The sequence below is a fragment of the Halichoeres trimaculatus genome, unplaced genomic scaffold (assembly GCF_033239565.1).
Source record: "Halichoeres trimaculatus isolate MK-OKI-2021-1 unplaced genomic scaffold, fHalTri1.1 fHalTri1_scaffold_8, whole genome shotgun sequence".
In the NCBI taxonomy this organism is placed as follows: domain Eukaryota; kingdom Metazoa; phylum Chordata; class Actinopteri; order Labriformes; family Labridae; genus Halichoeres; species Halichoeres trimaculatus.
Window position 1 is genome coordinate 17,023,386 of NW_027437186.1, and position 14,112 is coordinate 17,037,497.

Consider the following 14,112-nt stretch of genomic DNA (forward strand, 5'->3'; position numbering starts at 1 on the left):
GCTAAACAAATACAAATTCTCTCTCTCACACACACTATATCTGTTTAGGCAGTGGTAACCAAGCCAGTTACCATGGCAACCTGACAGCACATTTCTCATTGTCAGGGACGATACTTCAGCATACCAACACGCACACATAACTCTACAAATAATGACAGTGATGTGTTTGACTGTGCACAACACAGCATCAGTCCAGTTTTTCGCATTTTCAGACACAAATTAGCACACACACAAACACACACTTGCAGAACAGTAAATAGATGCTGATTGGTTTCCTGCCAACAGGTGTCATAGGAGAAAGTAATTGCAACTGTGTTCCTCTTTTTGGCACACGTTACTGTCGACAGGCACTCACTGCCAAAGCTCAATCAACAGATGAGAGCAAATGTCTCAAGACATGTCCCCTCCTCTTTTTCCTCATTTAGTCACATTTGATTTAGCTCAACTGTATTTTAAACAAAAAGAAAAACTACAACATGTTCGCTTTGTGCAAAACATGATTACATCAAAACTTCAATCAGAAGCCAGAAGACAAAAAAGGACAGTGGTGGAATTTAGTTTGGTGAAACTCACATTACACACTGAAGAGAAGTCTGTCTTCTTACCTCATCCCATTTCATGAAGTTGCTCCCGTTCCTCAGTGTGTTAGAGACCGAGGGAGGCTGGAGTTTCAATGCATGGACCCCTGGCTGAGCACTCGCCATGGCTTCACACACATGAACACACTCTCTCTCTCACACACACTCACACAAGCTGGAGGTGTTTAGGCTGAGACACTTGGATGCTGCATCTCTATCATGTCCAAGCCCAAACTCCTCAGAAGTCAGGCAGCAGCATCCTCTCCTCTCCAGATTCTTGGCTGCACTTGTTGTCCTTTTTTTTTCTCCCTCTGTTCACTCTTTTTCTAATGTCAGCCCTTTTTCTTCTCTCCTCTTCCTCTCTGCTCTGTCTTCTTCCTCTCTTCTCTCTTTTCTTATTCCTCCCTCCTCTCTTGTCCTTCCCTCCCCGTGTTTTTCTCCCCCTCTCTCCTCTGTTGATGCTGCATCTCACAGAGAGACAGACTGAAACAGATGCCTTCGTGGGAGACAGGATGTGTGTGTGTGTGTGTTTGTGTGTGCATGGGTGTGTGTGTGTGTTGGTGCGTGCACTGCCTCCACAAATTGACTCATCGGCGACATGCGCACAACGGCAGCTTCCCACAGATGGGGGAGGGATAAGAGAGGGAGTGCGGCAGCGACAGGGAGAGATAGCGAAAGAAAGGAGAGAGTGGGAGAGATGGAGTGAAATGAAAAGAGAGGGAGAGGAAGGAGGGAAAAGAGGAGGAGAGAGAATAAAGAGCTGGTGGGAGAAAAGGGAAAGAGAGTGGGTGTTTTGCAGTGCAGGGTGATTCAAACCAAACCAGGATAACGGTCAAATGAGGCCACTTTTGAATACACATTACATTGCCAAAAGTATACGGACACAAAAAATTCACCCATACACCATTCCCATTTCTGAATCATGTGTTTTAATCTGGTGCTTTAAGAGCCTCCACAGTTCTAGTTTTAGATTTTCCATCAGATTTTTGGAAGCTGGCAGCAGGGATTTGCTCTTGGTCAGCATTAGTGAGATTTGGCACGAGTTTTGGGCAAAGAGGCATGGATTGCTGTTAGCGTTGGTGTTGAGGTCAGGCTCTCTTCCAGCCAATAAATCTCTGTAGAGTGGACGAGACTAAATCTTCAGGTTGTCACTGAATCTGCAGCAAAAAAAAAAAAGAATTTTCAGTAGATTTACACCACAATTGATCATGTAGTCCCATGAACTGTCTTTACAGAGCAGGTACTCTTTGTTTTGAGTACATGATGAGATCAAGAGACCTGTTTTCAGCACTGGGAATATTCACCCATTGAAAAGGGCCAGCATCAAACTGCAGTGCCTCAAGTGGCCACTTGTGGCTGGCTTCAAAAGGTAGTTAATGCTCATATGAAGCCCACTTTGAAAAAGCAAAAATTAGTGCAAATCTAAAAAAAAAAAAATGTTTTAGAACAACCACAGTGAATATTCCTCTGTTAGCAGCTGTTTCTGGACTTTAAACAATCCTCATCCTCCTGGAACTAAGTGCCACCTTCGACACAATTTCTCACTTCATTCTTATTGACAGACTTGCTTCTCTTGGTTTTCTTGGTACCCTCCCTCACTCGGTTTAAATCATACCTCTCTGGTCGCACTCAGATCATTCAAATAAAAAAATTCAGATTACGTCGCAACCCACTCACCACTGGCGTTCCTTAGGGCCCTGACCTGGGCCCTCTACTTTTCATTATTTACCTCCTACCTCTTGGTCTCATCTTTGGAAATTTGGAATTCACTTTCACTGCTACGCCGATGACACCCAGCTCTACCTCTCCTCCAAGCCCAACACCACCCTGCCACCCTCATCCCTCTCCAACTGCATTGCTAAAGTTAAATCCTAGTTTACATACAACTTTCTAAAACCCAACAGTGCCAGAACCAAAGTCCTTCTTGTTGGCTCCAAACAAACTCTGGCAAAATCCTCCCAGCTTTTCATTAACCATTGACAACTCCACAGTCTCTCCTTCCCCCACAGTAAAGAGCCTAGGTGTCATCTTTGACAGTACTCTATCTTTTGAAGCTCAAGTCAATATCACTCAGTCAGCATATTTCCACCCCCTTAATATCAACTGTCTCTGCCTGTCTCACACCCAGCAGCACAATACCCAGGTCAACTCCTGTTTAGACCCCTGTAATTCTCTTCTTTCTGGTCTACCACTCATGCTTCTCCATAAACTCCAATTGGTTCATAACTCAGCGGCCCAGATTATCACTAGAACCTCCTCTGCAAATCACATCAGTCCGCTTCTTTACCAACTTCACTGGCTACCAATCAAATACCGTATTGACTATAAGATTCTCCTTCTCACCTTCAAGGCTCTTAATAACCTTGCACCTCCATACCGTTCTGATCTCCTTCACACCTATACACCCTCCAGGACTCTCCACCAGCGTTCCTTTGAAATAACTCCAATTTACATGTTATGTCCTGTTTAACAATCACGTTGTAGTGGAAAGTACTGGTAAGTCATGCACAGTAGGTGGTGGTAATACATTGAAAGAAATTAGTGCCTCCTGCTATAAACAGAAAAAAAGACCCAAAAAAAAAAAAAAAGAACATCAGCGCAGTGCATTGTGAGAAACAGTAGGCTAGTAGACTGGTCTGCTGCGTACTGAGAATTTTTTTCAAATGTGAACAACATCCAGTAGTTCAGTCATGTGCAGATTTTGCTTCTGTTTACACACAACATCTTTTCCAGACCATGACTTACTGCTAGTCCATAGAAGGCTGTTTCAAAAACTGAAAAATCTCTGGCACCAGAAAACCAACTGTTATGTCTACTGAAATACTAGGGAACGAGGAGAGCAACAAGGAACATGCCAGAAACCAAAGAGAGAGACTGGGACTTAATTCAAGAAAAAAAGCAGTTTTACCAACAAAAAGTTGGTAACAGATACCAGCCAAAATCAAACATTAAGGCTAACCACAACTTAGACAACCTTTAGATGATAGACTAGAAAAGCACTCAGAGAGCGCAGACCACCACCAAGCACATTGTGATTGTCTCGCAATACTAGGCTTGCTACGCTCCATCACAACAAACAAAATCTATCTAACGTGGACTGCTGATACACAGCAGATTTGTATTCAAAATAAATATCTTGGGATCTGAAGAAAAAAAATTGCAAAAGTGAGAACATCTTTGTCCCTGAGAGGGTAAAAAATGCACACCAGCCAAAGGTTTCTCACAGATGCTTTAGAGGCACTACCAAACACATAAACATGATCTGTGGATTAAATTTTGATTTTCAAATTTGCTCTGTAAATATATCAAAGCATTTACTAGTACAGCATTCAGAGAGCACATTGTGATTGTCACCAAACACTTTAGTCCTACTTCAATGTTATACTCCTTTTCAGCAGACTGTCTGCTACAATTTGGTGTTAGTTGCAGGTTTGTATGATAATTTGTTACCTGACAGTGTTGAAAATTATCATGACCCAGTACATATTTCATATTCCAGATCTTAGTATCCAGAATCTTGCCAGGATCTTTTACATCTGTCATCTTGTCTTGTATCGTTTTGCAAAGCAATCCGACCATTTACAGTGTAGTTATTTACACATATGGTGAAAACGGCCCTATCTCACTGTGATAAAGAATCCTCTAAAAAAATCCTGGAACCTGACGGTGATCCAGATCACTTCCAAAATTTAACCACTTCTTTCTTATCCCATTTTGAACATTTCCTGAAAATTTAATCAAGATCTGTTTGTAACTTTTTGAGTTATGTTGTTCACAGACAAACAAACAGACAAACAAACTCTCTCAAAAACACAACCTCGTTGGCGGAGGTAATCATGGTGCACCACTCACATAAAGACTGATTTCTAACAAGTCAGTACTTGGATACAACATACTGGACAATTCCAAGATCACTTGACCACACACTGAATGTTAAGGGCAACAGATCCATAAAGATGGGATCTCACAGAAGCTTGGTGGATCAAACAGAACTTAAGAAGATCATAGAAAGGGTCCCAAAATTATCAGTCAGCTATCCTGGCTTGTGTTTTAACATTTATCAACAAACAAATACAACTATTATTGCAGGATGATAGTTGTAAAAACACCTAATAACATAGTTATTAGATACGCATCAGGTCAAGCTCCTAGATCACTGGGGGTGGCAAATCAGGCCTGAAATCTGGCTTAAAATTGGCTAGTGTGTTGCCAGCTTAACTCAAAGAGATGCTTCTATTTTCTGTTAGTTCATGACCAAAAGCAAAAACAAAACCAAAAGAAACACTATGGCACTGAGTCCTAAAAATATCCGCTTCAACAAAAGGAGAAAAAAAACAGAGTTCAAGCTCAGCTCTTTACACACGCTTGCTGCTGACCCACCTGCTGCTGCCTTCCCTCTGCTGCTCTTCATGCTTTAGATCTTGATTGGAAATTTGCTTCAGGTGGGCTTAATCAACAGCTGGTGCCATACAGGAGATAATACAGAGCAGCTCCAGTAGGAGTAGAAAGAGACAGAGACTGAAGGAGAGGTGAAATGCAAAAAAAAAAAAAAAAAAAAAAATCACTACCAACACCGTGGCACAAAAATCGACTACACTGCATTGACAATGCAATAGATGTTGCAGCGTTATTTCCCTTTCTCTTTATAGTCTATTGATTCATTTTGACACATTGTAAATACACACACTCACTAGCTACTTAATTAGGTACACATGTTCAAAATATGAAAAGACTTTCCCAAACATTGAAAGACAAGAACTATTAAAGGATGTTGCTGTTTTATCTTCTATTGGACTCAAGAAACTATGAAATCCAACCCAGATATATGTAAAGTCATAACCAAGTTCATGTGATGCTATTATGATCTAAAAAAAGACATGGTTTGAATTAGATTTTCAAACAGGACTAATAATAATAATAACAGAGGAGGGAGAGGAGTGGGCGACACAGTGGAGATGAATAAATTGAAACTGAAACAATATTTAAAAAATACAGACAGCGCAAGATGAGCCAAAACATACCCCTGCCTCCAAATACAAAATCAAACACTGTATTTGTGTAAAAAAAAAAGAACACGGCTTTGACTGTTAGTGAAATGATTTAAAGAAATAAGAGACAGGGCATTTATAGCAATGTGATTTGTGACGTTACATCAAGCACAGACAGGTTTGGGAAAGCATATAGGCAAATAATACTCAAGTATTTAAACCATTATCTGGTATTTTTGATAATTAGACATTCCAATCTGAAAGCTCCAGTTTCAACAGGTGGTAACATTTCATATTAGGGAACACACATTCACTATTAATAAGATGCTTACTAATATGCATCCAAGTAGAATACTAGCCCTTTACTAGTATTTATTACGCACTTATTAACACTTTATTCTACATAGCCTTATTGTACCTCTATTATGATATGAATTGAGATTTTTCATCGTATTAAATCCTAATTATCACTTATTGACTGTGAATTAATGCATTGCTGTTTCTGAATAATGATGTGAATAACAGTGTGGGTTATTAGGGCTTTGTAAAGGGCCAGTACCACAGAGGCAGTAATTCTTCCTTTAACACTGTGAAATCTTAGAATATTGGACCCTGAAATTCATGAAGTCACAGTCAATAAGTAATAATTAGAAGTTAATATTGTGAAAAATTATAATTCAAATCATAATACAGGTAGAATAAGGCTATGTTCAATAAGGTGTTATTAAGTGCTTAATAAATATAAATGAAGGGCTTATATGCATATTTGTAAGCAACTACTTAATAGTGAATATGTGTTACCCAACAGGTTATTTAAATAACTCATACTTTTAAAGAAAAATCTGAAATCAAATCCAGAATAAAAAAGTGAAGCACAGTGGCTGAGCAAACACCAAATGTCTACTAACAGCAGCTGTGAGAAGCTGATTTTGATCATGCAGTTTTTTTGGAGGGCAAAAAGCAATTTCAAATGTAGGACAGTCACATTATCATCAGAATTAGTTACTGACAATGACACACCCACTTAAAAAAACTCAGGTTTGTGGAGCTAAGACAAACACAACTTTTCAACAAGATAAATTTAAAATGATAATTTGTAATTATGAGTCAGTAAGTCAAGCATTGACCTCTGGTGTTAAAAACTGAAGCCAGAGCAAGGTCCCATGTTTTTTATTTTACAGCAATATTCATCATGTTTACAGCCTGGTCCAAAAAGCTTGTTGGGTAAGAGGTTTACTTATTATTTTCCAACAAATGTAACATGATAAGATATGCAAGTCTAACAAGGAGTTTAAATGTAATATGTCAAAAAATAATAAAAGTCATGTGCAAAAGGATGTGTGGAATATAACAGGGGGTTAGAGATGACCTGATTGAATGCTAGAACTGTGAGTGACTGTCCATTAAGTGATTGCTTATTTTGATCAGTTGTTTAATTATTACTGCTCGTGTATCCGTCTTGGCACATTTTATGATCAATAAGACGCCTTTCATGCCATTTGCACAAAAACACACAGCGCTTCAAACCAACCGCACAGCTGTTTGTTTCTGTACACACGCCTACACACTTTAGCATGCAGGGAAATATCGATTCCTGCATGCTTATTTTACAAGACAGATGAACATGCAGCATTCTTCCAGTGTCACAATTTGACCCCATGACCCCCAAATTGTCTTAAACACAAACATAATGCATCACATATTCAATATTCACTCGCCCAAGGCCCACTTCACCAGCCTGCTGCCTCCTACACGCTCACACATTAATGCATAAAAAGACACGTGCAGAGACTCACGTTGCCATGACACTGCGAGTTTGTGCTTGATACTGTTAGTCAGAGCTGGAGCCAGTCTTACCGGTGAAAATGCAAAATTACAATGTTTGTTACAAACTTGGTGCTAAGTTAGACAGGTACATTAGAGAGTTGTCTCATCATCAGACATCACTAAATAGAAATTACAGTGAACTACTTCAGGAAAATATCAAGTTCATGTGAATTTTAAACAGAAAAAAAATCTGTCAAGCCCAGATAACGGTCATGTATTGCTCACATAGAAATTACACTTCGCATTACTGTTGAAGCATTGAACATTTTTATGGCTGTAAGCACAAAAGAGCAGTTACGACGCTCTGTGTTGCACTGATATGAGATAAGATGGAAGCTTTGTGGAGCTCCCACAGCAGAGGTGGGAGGTTTGGCCTCGAATGGATAGAGTTCAGAATCTGAATTTACACTGATAAGTACAAAGAACAGGGTTCATGTACACAACAGCTCAGTTATTAAATACTAGCCTTTTAGGTAACTTTGAGGTACTTCTCACAGTTAGAAAGAGCAGGATGAAACAGCTCACTGTCTTATACTCTTAAAAATAAATAAACATAACAATCCAGGATATCTTTCTGGTAATACAAAATGAGAAACAGGATGAGACTGCAGTCAGGAGTCCAGGATGTTTTGAGTTAACACCCAAAAGTTTTAGAGGAAAGAAGAAAAATGTGAACAAGGCCCTGATTAGAAATGATGCCAATGTTGAACTTGTTTTACAAAATATAAAGCCAATCATTTTAAAACACAGCAGTCTTCTTTGCACCGGTCTGTAGCAAAGTTATAATAGTTAACTAAAACAAAACGAAAAACTAAAATCTAAAATACATTGCAGTTAACTCAAACTAATAAAACTAGAAAAGAAAACAAAAACGATAAGTAAACTAAAACTGTATCTTGTGTTCACAAAACTAACTGAAACTAACCAAAATTATTGACAAAATGTCCTCAGTTATAGTTTTTGACAATATTAATAGCCTATAGGATTTAAATTAATCCGACACATTTTCCCAACCAATTTTACGACAGTTTTAGGCAGTTGTCAGTGCTGTACGGCACCATCATAGTGACGTACTGGGACGTGCTTGTTTACTGCACTGACTGGATGTGCGTTGTGCTGCGACAAAACGTAGAGGAGCAATGAATCAGAGCATCTGTAATAGTTTAATTTTATGTGAGTCTGACATTATTGTATTTGAGTCTGCCTTTATTGTTACCGAGTCCAAGTTTCTGATTATTAAAGCTCATATTATATTGTTTTATATAATTTATGTTTATATTATTTTTATGTAATTTATGTTAACATTATTTTTATATAATTTATGTTTATATTTTTATATTAAGTTTATATTATTTTCACGTGTTGAAGGCAGCAGCCAACAGTTCAGTATTAGCATTGACTGAGCAGTGACCACTATGTTGGGCTTGCAAATAAACAGTATTACAAAATATTTACTCTGACCTTTTTGAATCCTGCACCTGGTTAATAAGGTATGAAAAAAAAATAAAACTAAACTGAAACTAAACTAAAAATTAGCCTTGTTGCAAAAATCAAAACTAAATAAAAACTAGAATGCCTGCTCTAAAACTAATTAAAACTAAACTGTAATGGAAAAAAATGTTAAAACTAACTAATACTAAACTATAATGACAAATCCAAAACTATTATAACCTTGGTCTGAATCACATTTTCCAGTTAAATCAGTAATATTACTGTAATCATACTTTGAGTTTTCTGTTTTCAATTCAAGTCTGGTTTTCATTACAATCCTCTACTTCACAGATTTTATTTCAGGGATGCCACAAAGTCTCAGCAGTGTTTTCCAAGTTAATGTCCAAAACTACTAACTACCAAAACTTAGGTGCGCTATGGTAAAAAAGTTTCTCCTTCAAGACTGTCCTCCAAAATCCTGTACAAAACCACACTGACAGCAACATGCACCAGTGTTTCCACACATACTTCACCACAAGACTCAAGACACTCCTACTGCCCACACACTGGCACTAACACAGACAGAGGTGCTCACACATAAACAGGCACATGCACTTAAAAGTACACACATACTTGCACACACCCCAGTCTTCACCAGCAGATCTCTGTGCTGGGAGCTTATATAAGGGAGAGTGGGAGGCTGAGAGCTATTTCAGGACCAGAAAAGACGTAAGTATGCGAGTGTGTGAGCGAGCGCACACTTGTGTGTGTGTGTGTGTGTGTGTGTGTGTGTATGGCTATAGTACCCATATGGATTTGTATTGGTAACTGCTGCATGTGCATGTGTGCATGTATGTGTATTTGTGTGTGTGTGTGTGTGTGCGTGTTTGTGTGTGTGTGTGTGCGTGCGTGTGTGTGTGTGTGTGTGTAGGCCTGCTGTAAGGACTATAAGGACTCTGATTCAGTGGGTTTCATAACCAGTCAAGTTTGAAGTGAAGTTTGGCTCAGAACCTCTGGCAGCTCAGAGAGTCTCTGTGCCTACGACGTGTTCAGTCATACCCCTGAGCTGCCTGCACATTTCAAAGGCAGCCATCCCACAGAGCTGCTGAGAAACTGGAAATGTCTTCATGTTTACTTGTTGTAGCCACAGACATGTCAAGTGCATCCGGATGTTGTGGCAGCAGCATCGCCTCCCTCGCTGCTCTGATAAGCGCCTTCTTTTAATTGCAGTCTTCTCCTAAAGGCAAGGCGAGCAACCTTTCCAAGGTTTTCAGGATTAAAATAGGATTCACCACCAAAGATTGCCCAGTTCAGCTAAAAGAAATGTATGCAAAGCCTTTTAACTGGGCTTGAGGTGAACATGGACTTCTGATATCTGATGTACAACAGATGTGGGGTATACCTCCTGTGCAACTTCCTCTGTTACAGAGGTGACCTGTCCATGATGTGTGGGGCTCCACAGCCGGATGACGTTAATACTTGGTTGAATCTATGGAAATGAGCATTCCCACGCCAGCAGGCAGATAATGCCAGACAAAAGCTTATTTTCACTCCAGAAGTGATGCCAAGATGTAGCCCATATCACAGCCCCTGACTTGGAAGCACTGACAATCGAGCGGAAGAACACCAGGAAGAGACTGAGCTCACCGCCTCTCTGAATGCTTCTCTCCTCCTGATTCATACATCAGCTTTAGCTCTTACATAGTGGCAAACCACACTTCGACTACTTCTGGGATGGAAACCACCTTCTCAACTCACTTGGACAACATTACAAGACTGGAGCAAGAAGCCAGCTTGTGGAATGGAAAACTTCAAACATGGAGGATTGCAGTTGAAACCATCAGAGCGAGCTGTTAGGCAAACAGTTCTGTTATGAACATCCCCAATACAATCACATCAAAACAAAATAATCTGCAGGACTTTATATTTACTGCAACATTTCTTCAGTCATACCAGCAGTGGTGCTCTAAAATGGTTGGTTGGCATGGTTTCTTTCCCCCCCAAATGAAATACCTTCTTGATAATTTCAAGGCCTGAATACCAAGAGAACAAGAGCAGGGCAAACTCATTAAGAGGCAAGCTTTGGATATCTAACAGAGCAATGAAACAAGTTTTATCAAAGAATATTTTTAAATGCGATACAAAGGGAGGTTCTCCACTTGTTTTAAATCTAAAATAGCAAGGTTTTCTGTTTCTAAGGTGGACTGGACTTTGATGCATATTAAACCTAACGCTTTGGGCATACTGTGATAACTTTTACGTACACGATGGACACTTACCCTGTAAATCTTTCCTTCTTTTCTCTCTTTGTTGTGAAAAAGAAGTTTAGAAAAATCAGATTATTTTCTCTGAGGTCAACCTAGGATGTGTGTGTTCAGCTGACTAAACAATCAAAAAAAATGTGGTCCCATCATGTGAAGGAATATTCATCCAACTTAATGTTTCAAAGCCACATCTTTGCTCCTATGCACCCACTTCCCCACCTAACTACCTTTTCTCTACCTTTAACATTTCTTATGCAAGATTTTGTTCACAAAGAAAGAGGAGTCCCAGTCTGTGGATATTAAGAAGAGGAATGTGAATCTCATTAAACTGGTGTGATATCTGTGATGAATACTGGAGGTGGAGGGAGACTGGCTTGTATCAATCACACCTTAATGTATTGATGGTGCCAAGAAAAGGGAAGGTTTCAGAATTAACAGCAACAAAACTGGCTGGCAAGCATAGAGGAAGGCTCCTACACAATGTGAGCCTCTTTAATGTCATAGTCTGAAGATAATATCAGTGACTGAAGCTTTTCTCTCTGTAAAAGGTTCAAAAATAGGGAGCAAGGTGCATGTGAAGCATTCTACCTGATTGAATTTGGCAAAGCTTTTTGAGCCACGTACAGGGTTTACAGTTTGACAAAGAGTGAATCCTGAAATGCTGTCAAGCTTTATTTAGCTCGCCAGGAGGGAGACTAACTTGATGCAGGACTGACAGCAGCAGCAAACGTTAGCTGGAGGGCTGAACTGACAAAACCATACAGATCCAAAGTTTGTCCTTGTTAGTGTGATTCAGCGCGTCTGTGGGTTCTGGAAAGCCAGGCTGTGAAGTGTGAAGGCACATTTGGCTGCTTTCGCCTCTGTATCACTGTTTTACTCTTACTGCTTCTCATCAAATGGAGCCTCCTGGTCTGAAACAAGGACTGTCTGTGGATTTTTTAAGTGTTGTTGTAGCACAGCTCAAGCAAAGCACAGTTGTATGGTTATTAACATGTGATCAATGTTGGCTTTAAAACAAAGAGAAGAAGAGACTGCTGCACAGGAACCATGTCTGACTCTTTCCCTCTCTCAATAAGCTGCAATTGTAAAGCTTTTCAGGGAGCCAATAATGCAACATGGTAGTTATGTAATATTGACTGACAGTAGAACTGATGCGCTGGTGCTGACTTATTGCTCTGTTACTCATTAGGTGTAAAAAAAACAAAAACAATTTTGAATGAGAAAAAATTGCATGAAATTTGTTTTTTTTTTTTACTTTAATAATTTATTTTGTGAAGTGATAAAAAAGCCAAATGCTGAGCTGATGACTTGTTAAAGTTAACTCAAGTTTTCACAAAATAGGGAAACATTTTAATCTAACAAACAAATCCTGTAGTAATAGTCACCTTAAAATCACTGAGAAAATAACATTATGTAGATTATGCAGCTGTGGTTAAAGACAACCCTTTATAGCGGTGATACATTTACAAAACATAAATCCAATACACATTATTATACAAAATTTGATTTATAACACGTTTGCTTTTTCAGTATTATTTTTATTCCTATGTTAAATGAAATCATCCTAAGAGTTTTATCTGGTTCTTCCATCTAGTGGTTAAGAAAGGCCTAACATAAAATGACTTAAATGCCCTCAGTTGAGTAAAGAGACACTGTGGAGGGATAGAAAAGCTCAGAATGAGGTAAGAGTCAGAATTGTATCTATTGCTTATTACATTTATGAAAGACCATATACAAGTGCTTTAACTCTGATTCTACTTCTCAGTGTCCCCTACACTTCACCATTTTAAACAGGAGTGAGAAGTTTGAAACTGAATTCACATTTTTAAACCCAAATTTGAGCCGGTGCCCTGGAATTCTCTGAGAAGTCAGAAATTGATCAAGAATGAAAAACAACCAAAAAACGTTTTTTTTTTTTTAGTCAGGAATGTTAGTCAATAACTGTGATTTGGCAATAAAAAAAATTACTTATTTACTGTTTTTTTCTACACTACATTGGAAATTCATGGATAACAATAATAATTATATTTAAGCCCTAAATATATTATTTAAGAGCTTATACATACTGGGGGATTATGCATTGGAGAAACATAACCAAACTATTTTGGTATAAGCAAAATACTTTCAATTTAGGGCAGCAGAGGCAAACATCTCGCACTAGGTGGTGGTTAAATAAATTTGCCCTGTATTTATATTCATTTTTATTTTTATTGACATGTTTTGAAATACGCAAACCCAATGCAAGGATACACACGCCTACACTCAGAGAGTCTGGATCTTCAAGTTTGTATTACAGTCATGTAACCATCTGAAGCGTGAGCCTATTATTGACAAAACAAAATTTAACATTTATGATATATAAGCAAAGATTGGATTACCTTTGGCTCACATACTTAATCAAAATAATATTTACTTCATTCACTTTTTTCTTCCTGGGAATGTCAAAGCTCCATATTACTAATACTGACAAATAATGTTAACTTTTAAGGCTTCCCTGTGATATAATTAGACATCCTGCGAGTGACCTGGAACAAAGTCTTGAATCCCCAGAAGTTGGAAATGTTGAACCAAATTTAACTTTGGTGTATATTGTGCTATCTTTCCTTCTGCTGCTTGATCCATGCCCCACTATTATGAATTATAAATATTTCCCAACATCACATAAAACCTCCAGGGGTCAAAGTTCACAACCACTCGCTACCTTGAACTTCAAAGGAATAAAAGTGATTTGATTTCAGTAAAACTTTAACGTGAGTGATAACTTATAAAAGAGCATTACCCAAACACTTCATCCAGTGCTTTCAAATGATCCACTTCCATTGTGTATTTTCCAAAATAAATTCAAAACTTCTTTTAACAGTCATATAATGAGCGTAGGTATCAATTTGTTCCCAGTGATGGATATCTCTTTTTAGAATGAGACCTTGTAAATTATTCAGTGAAGAGATAATGAGGAGACATCCCACACAGGCCATGAAAAACAACTCGCTGAAGCCCGGCAGTCATCTGCTCACGGTTGGTAAT

General features: G+C 38.6%; 1 protein-coding gene across 1 annotated transcript in view; it reads right to left on the reverse strand.

The window, feature by feature from the left end:
• Positions 1 to 1,060, reverse strand: part of LOC141794781 (1-phosphatidylinositol 4,5-bisphosphate phosphodiesterase beta-1-like) — a 26,452-nt gene extending 25,392 nt beyond the window's left edge. Inside the window, exon 1 of the mRNA XM_074675282.1 lies at positions 606 to 1,060. Coding sequence (XP_074531383.1) covers positions 606 to 704 — 99 coding nt within the window. The 5' untranslated portion in view covers positions 705 to 1,060. The remainder of the gene's footprint in view (positions 1 to 605) is intronic.
• Positions 1,061 to 14,112: the final 13,052 nt, after the last annotated feature.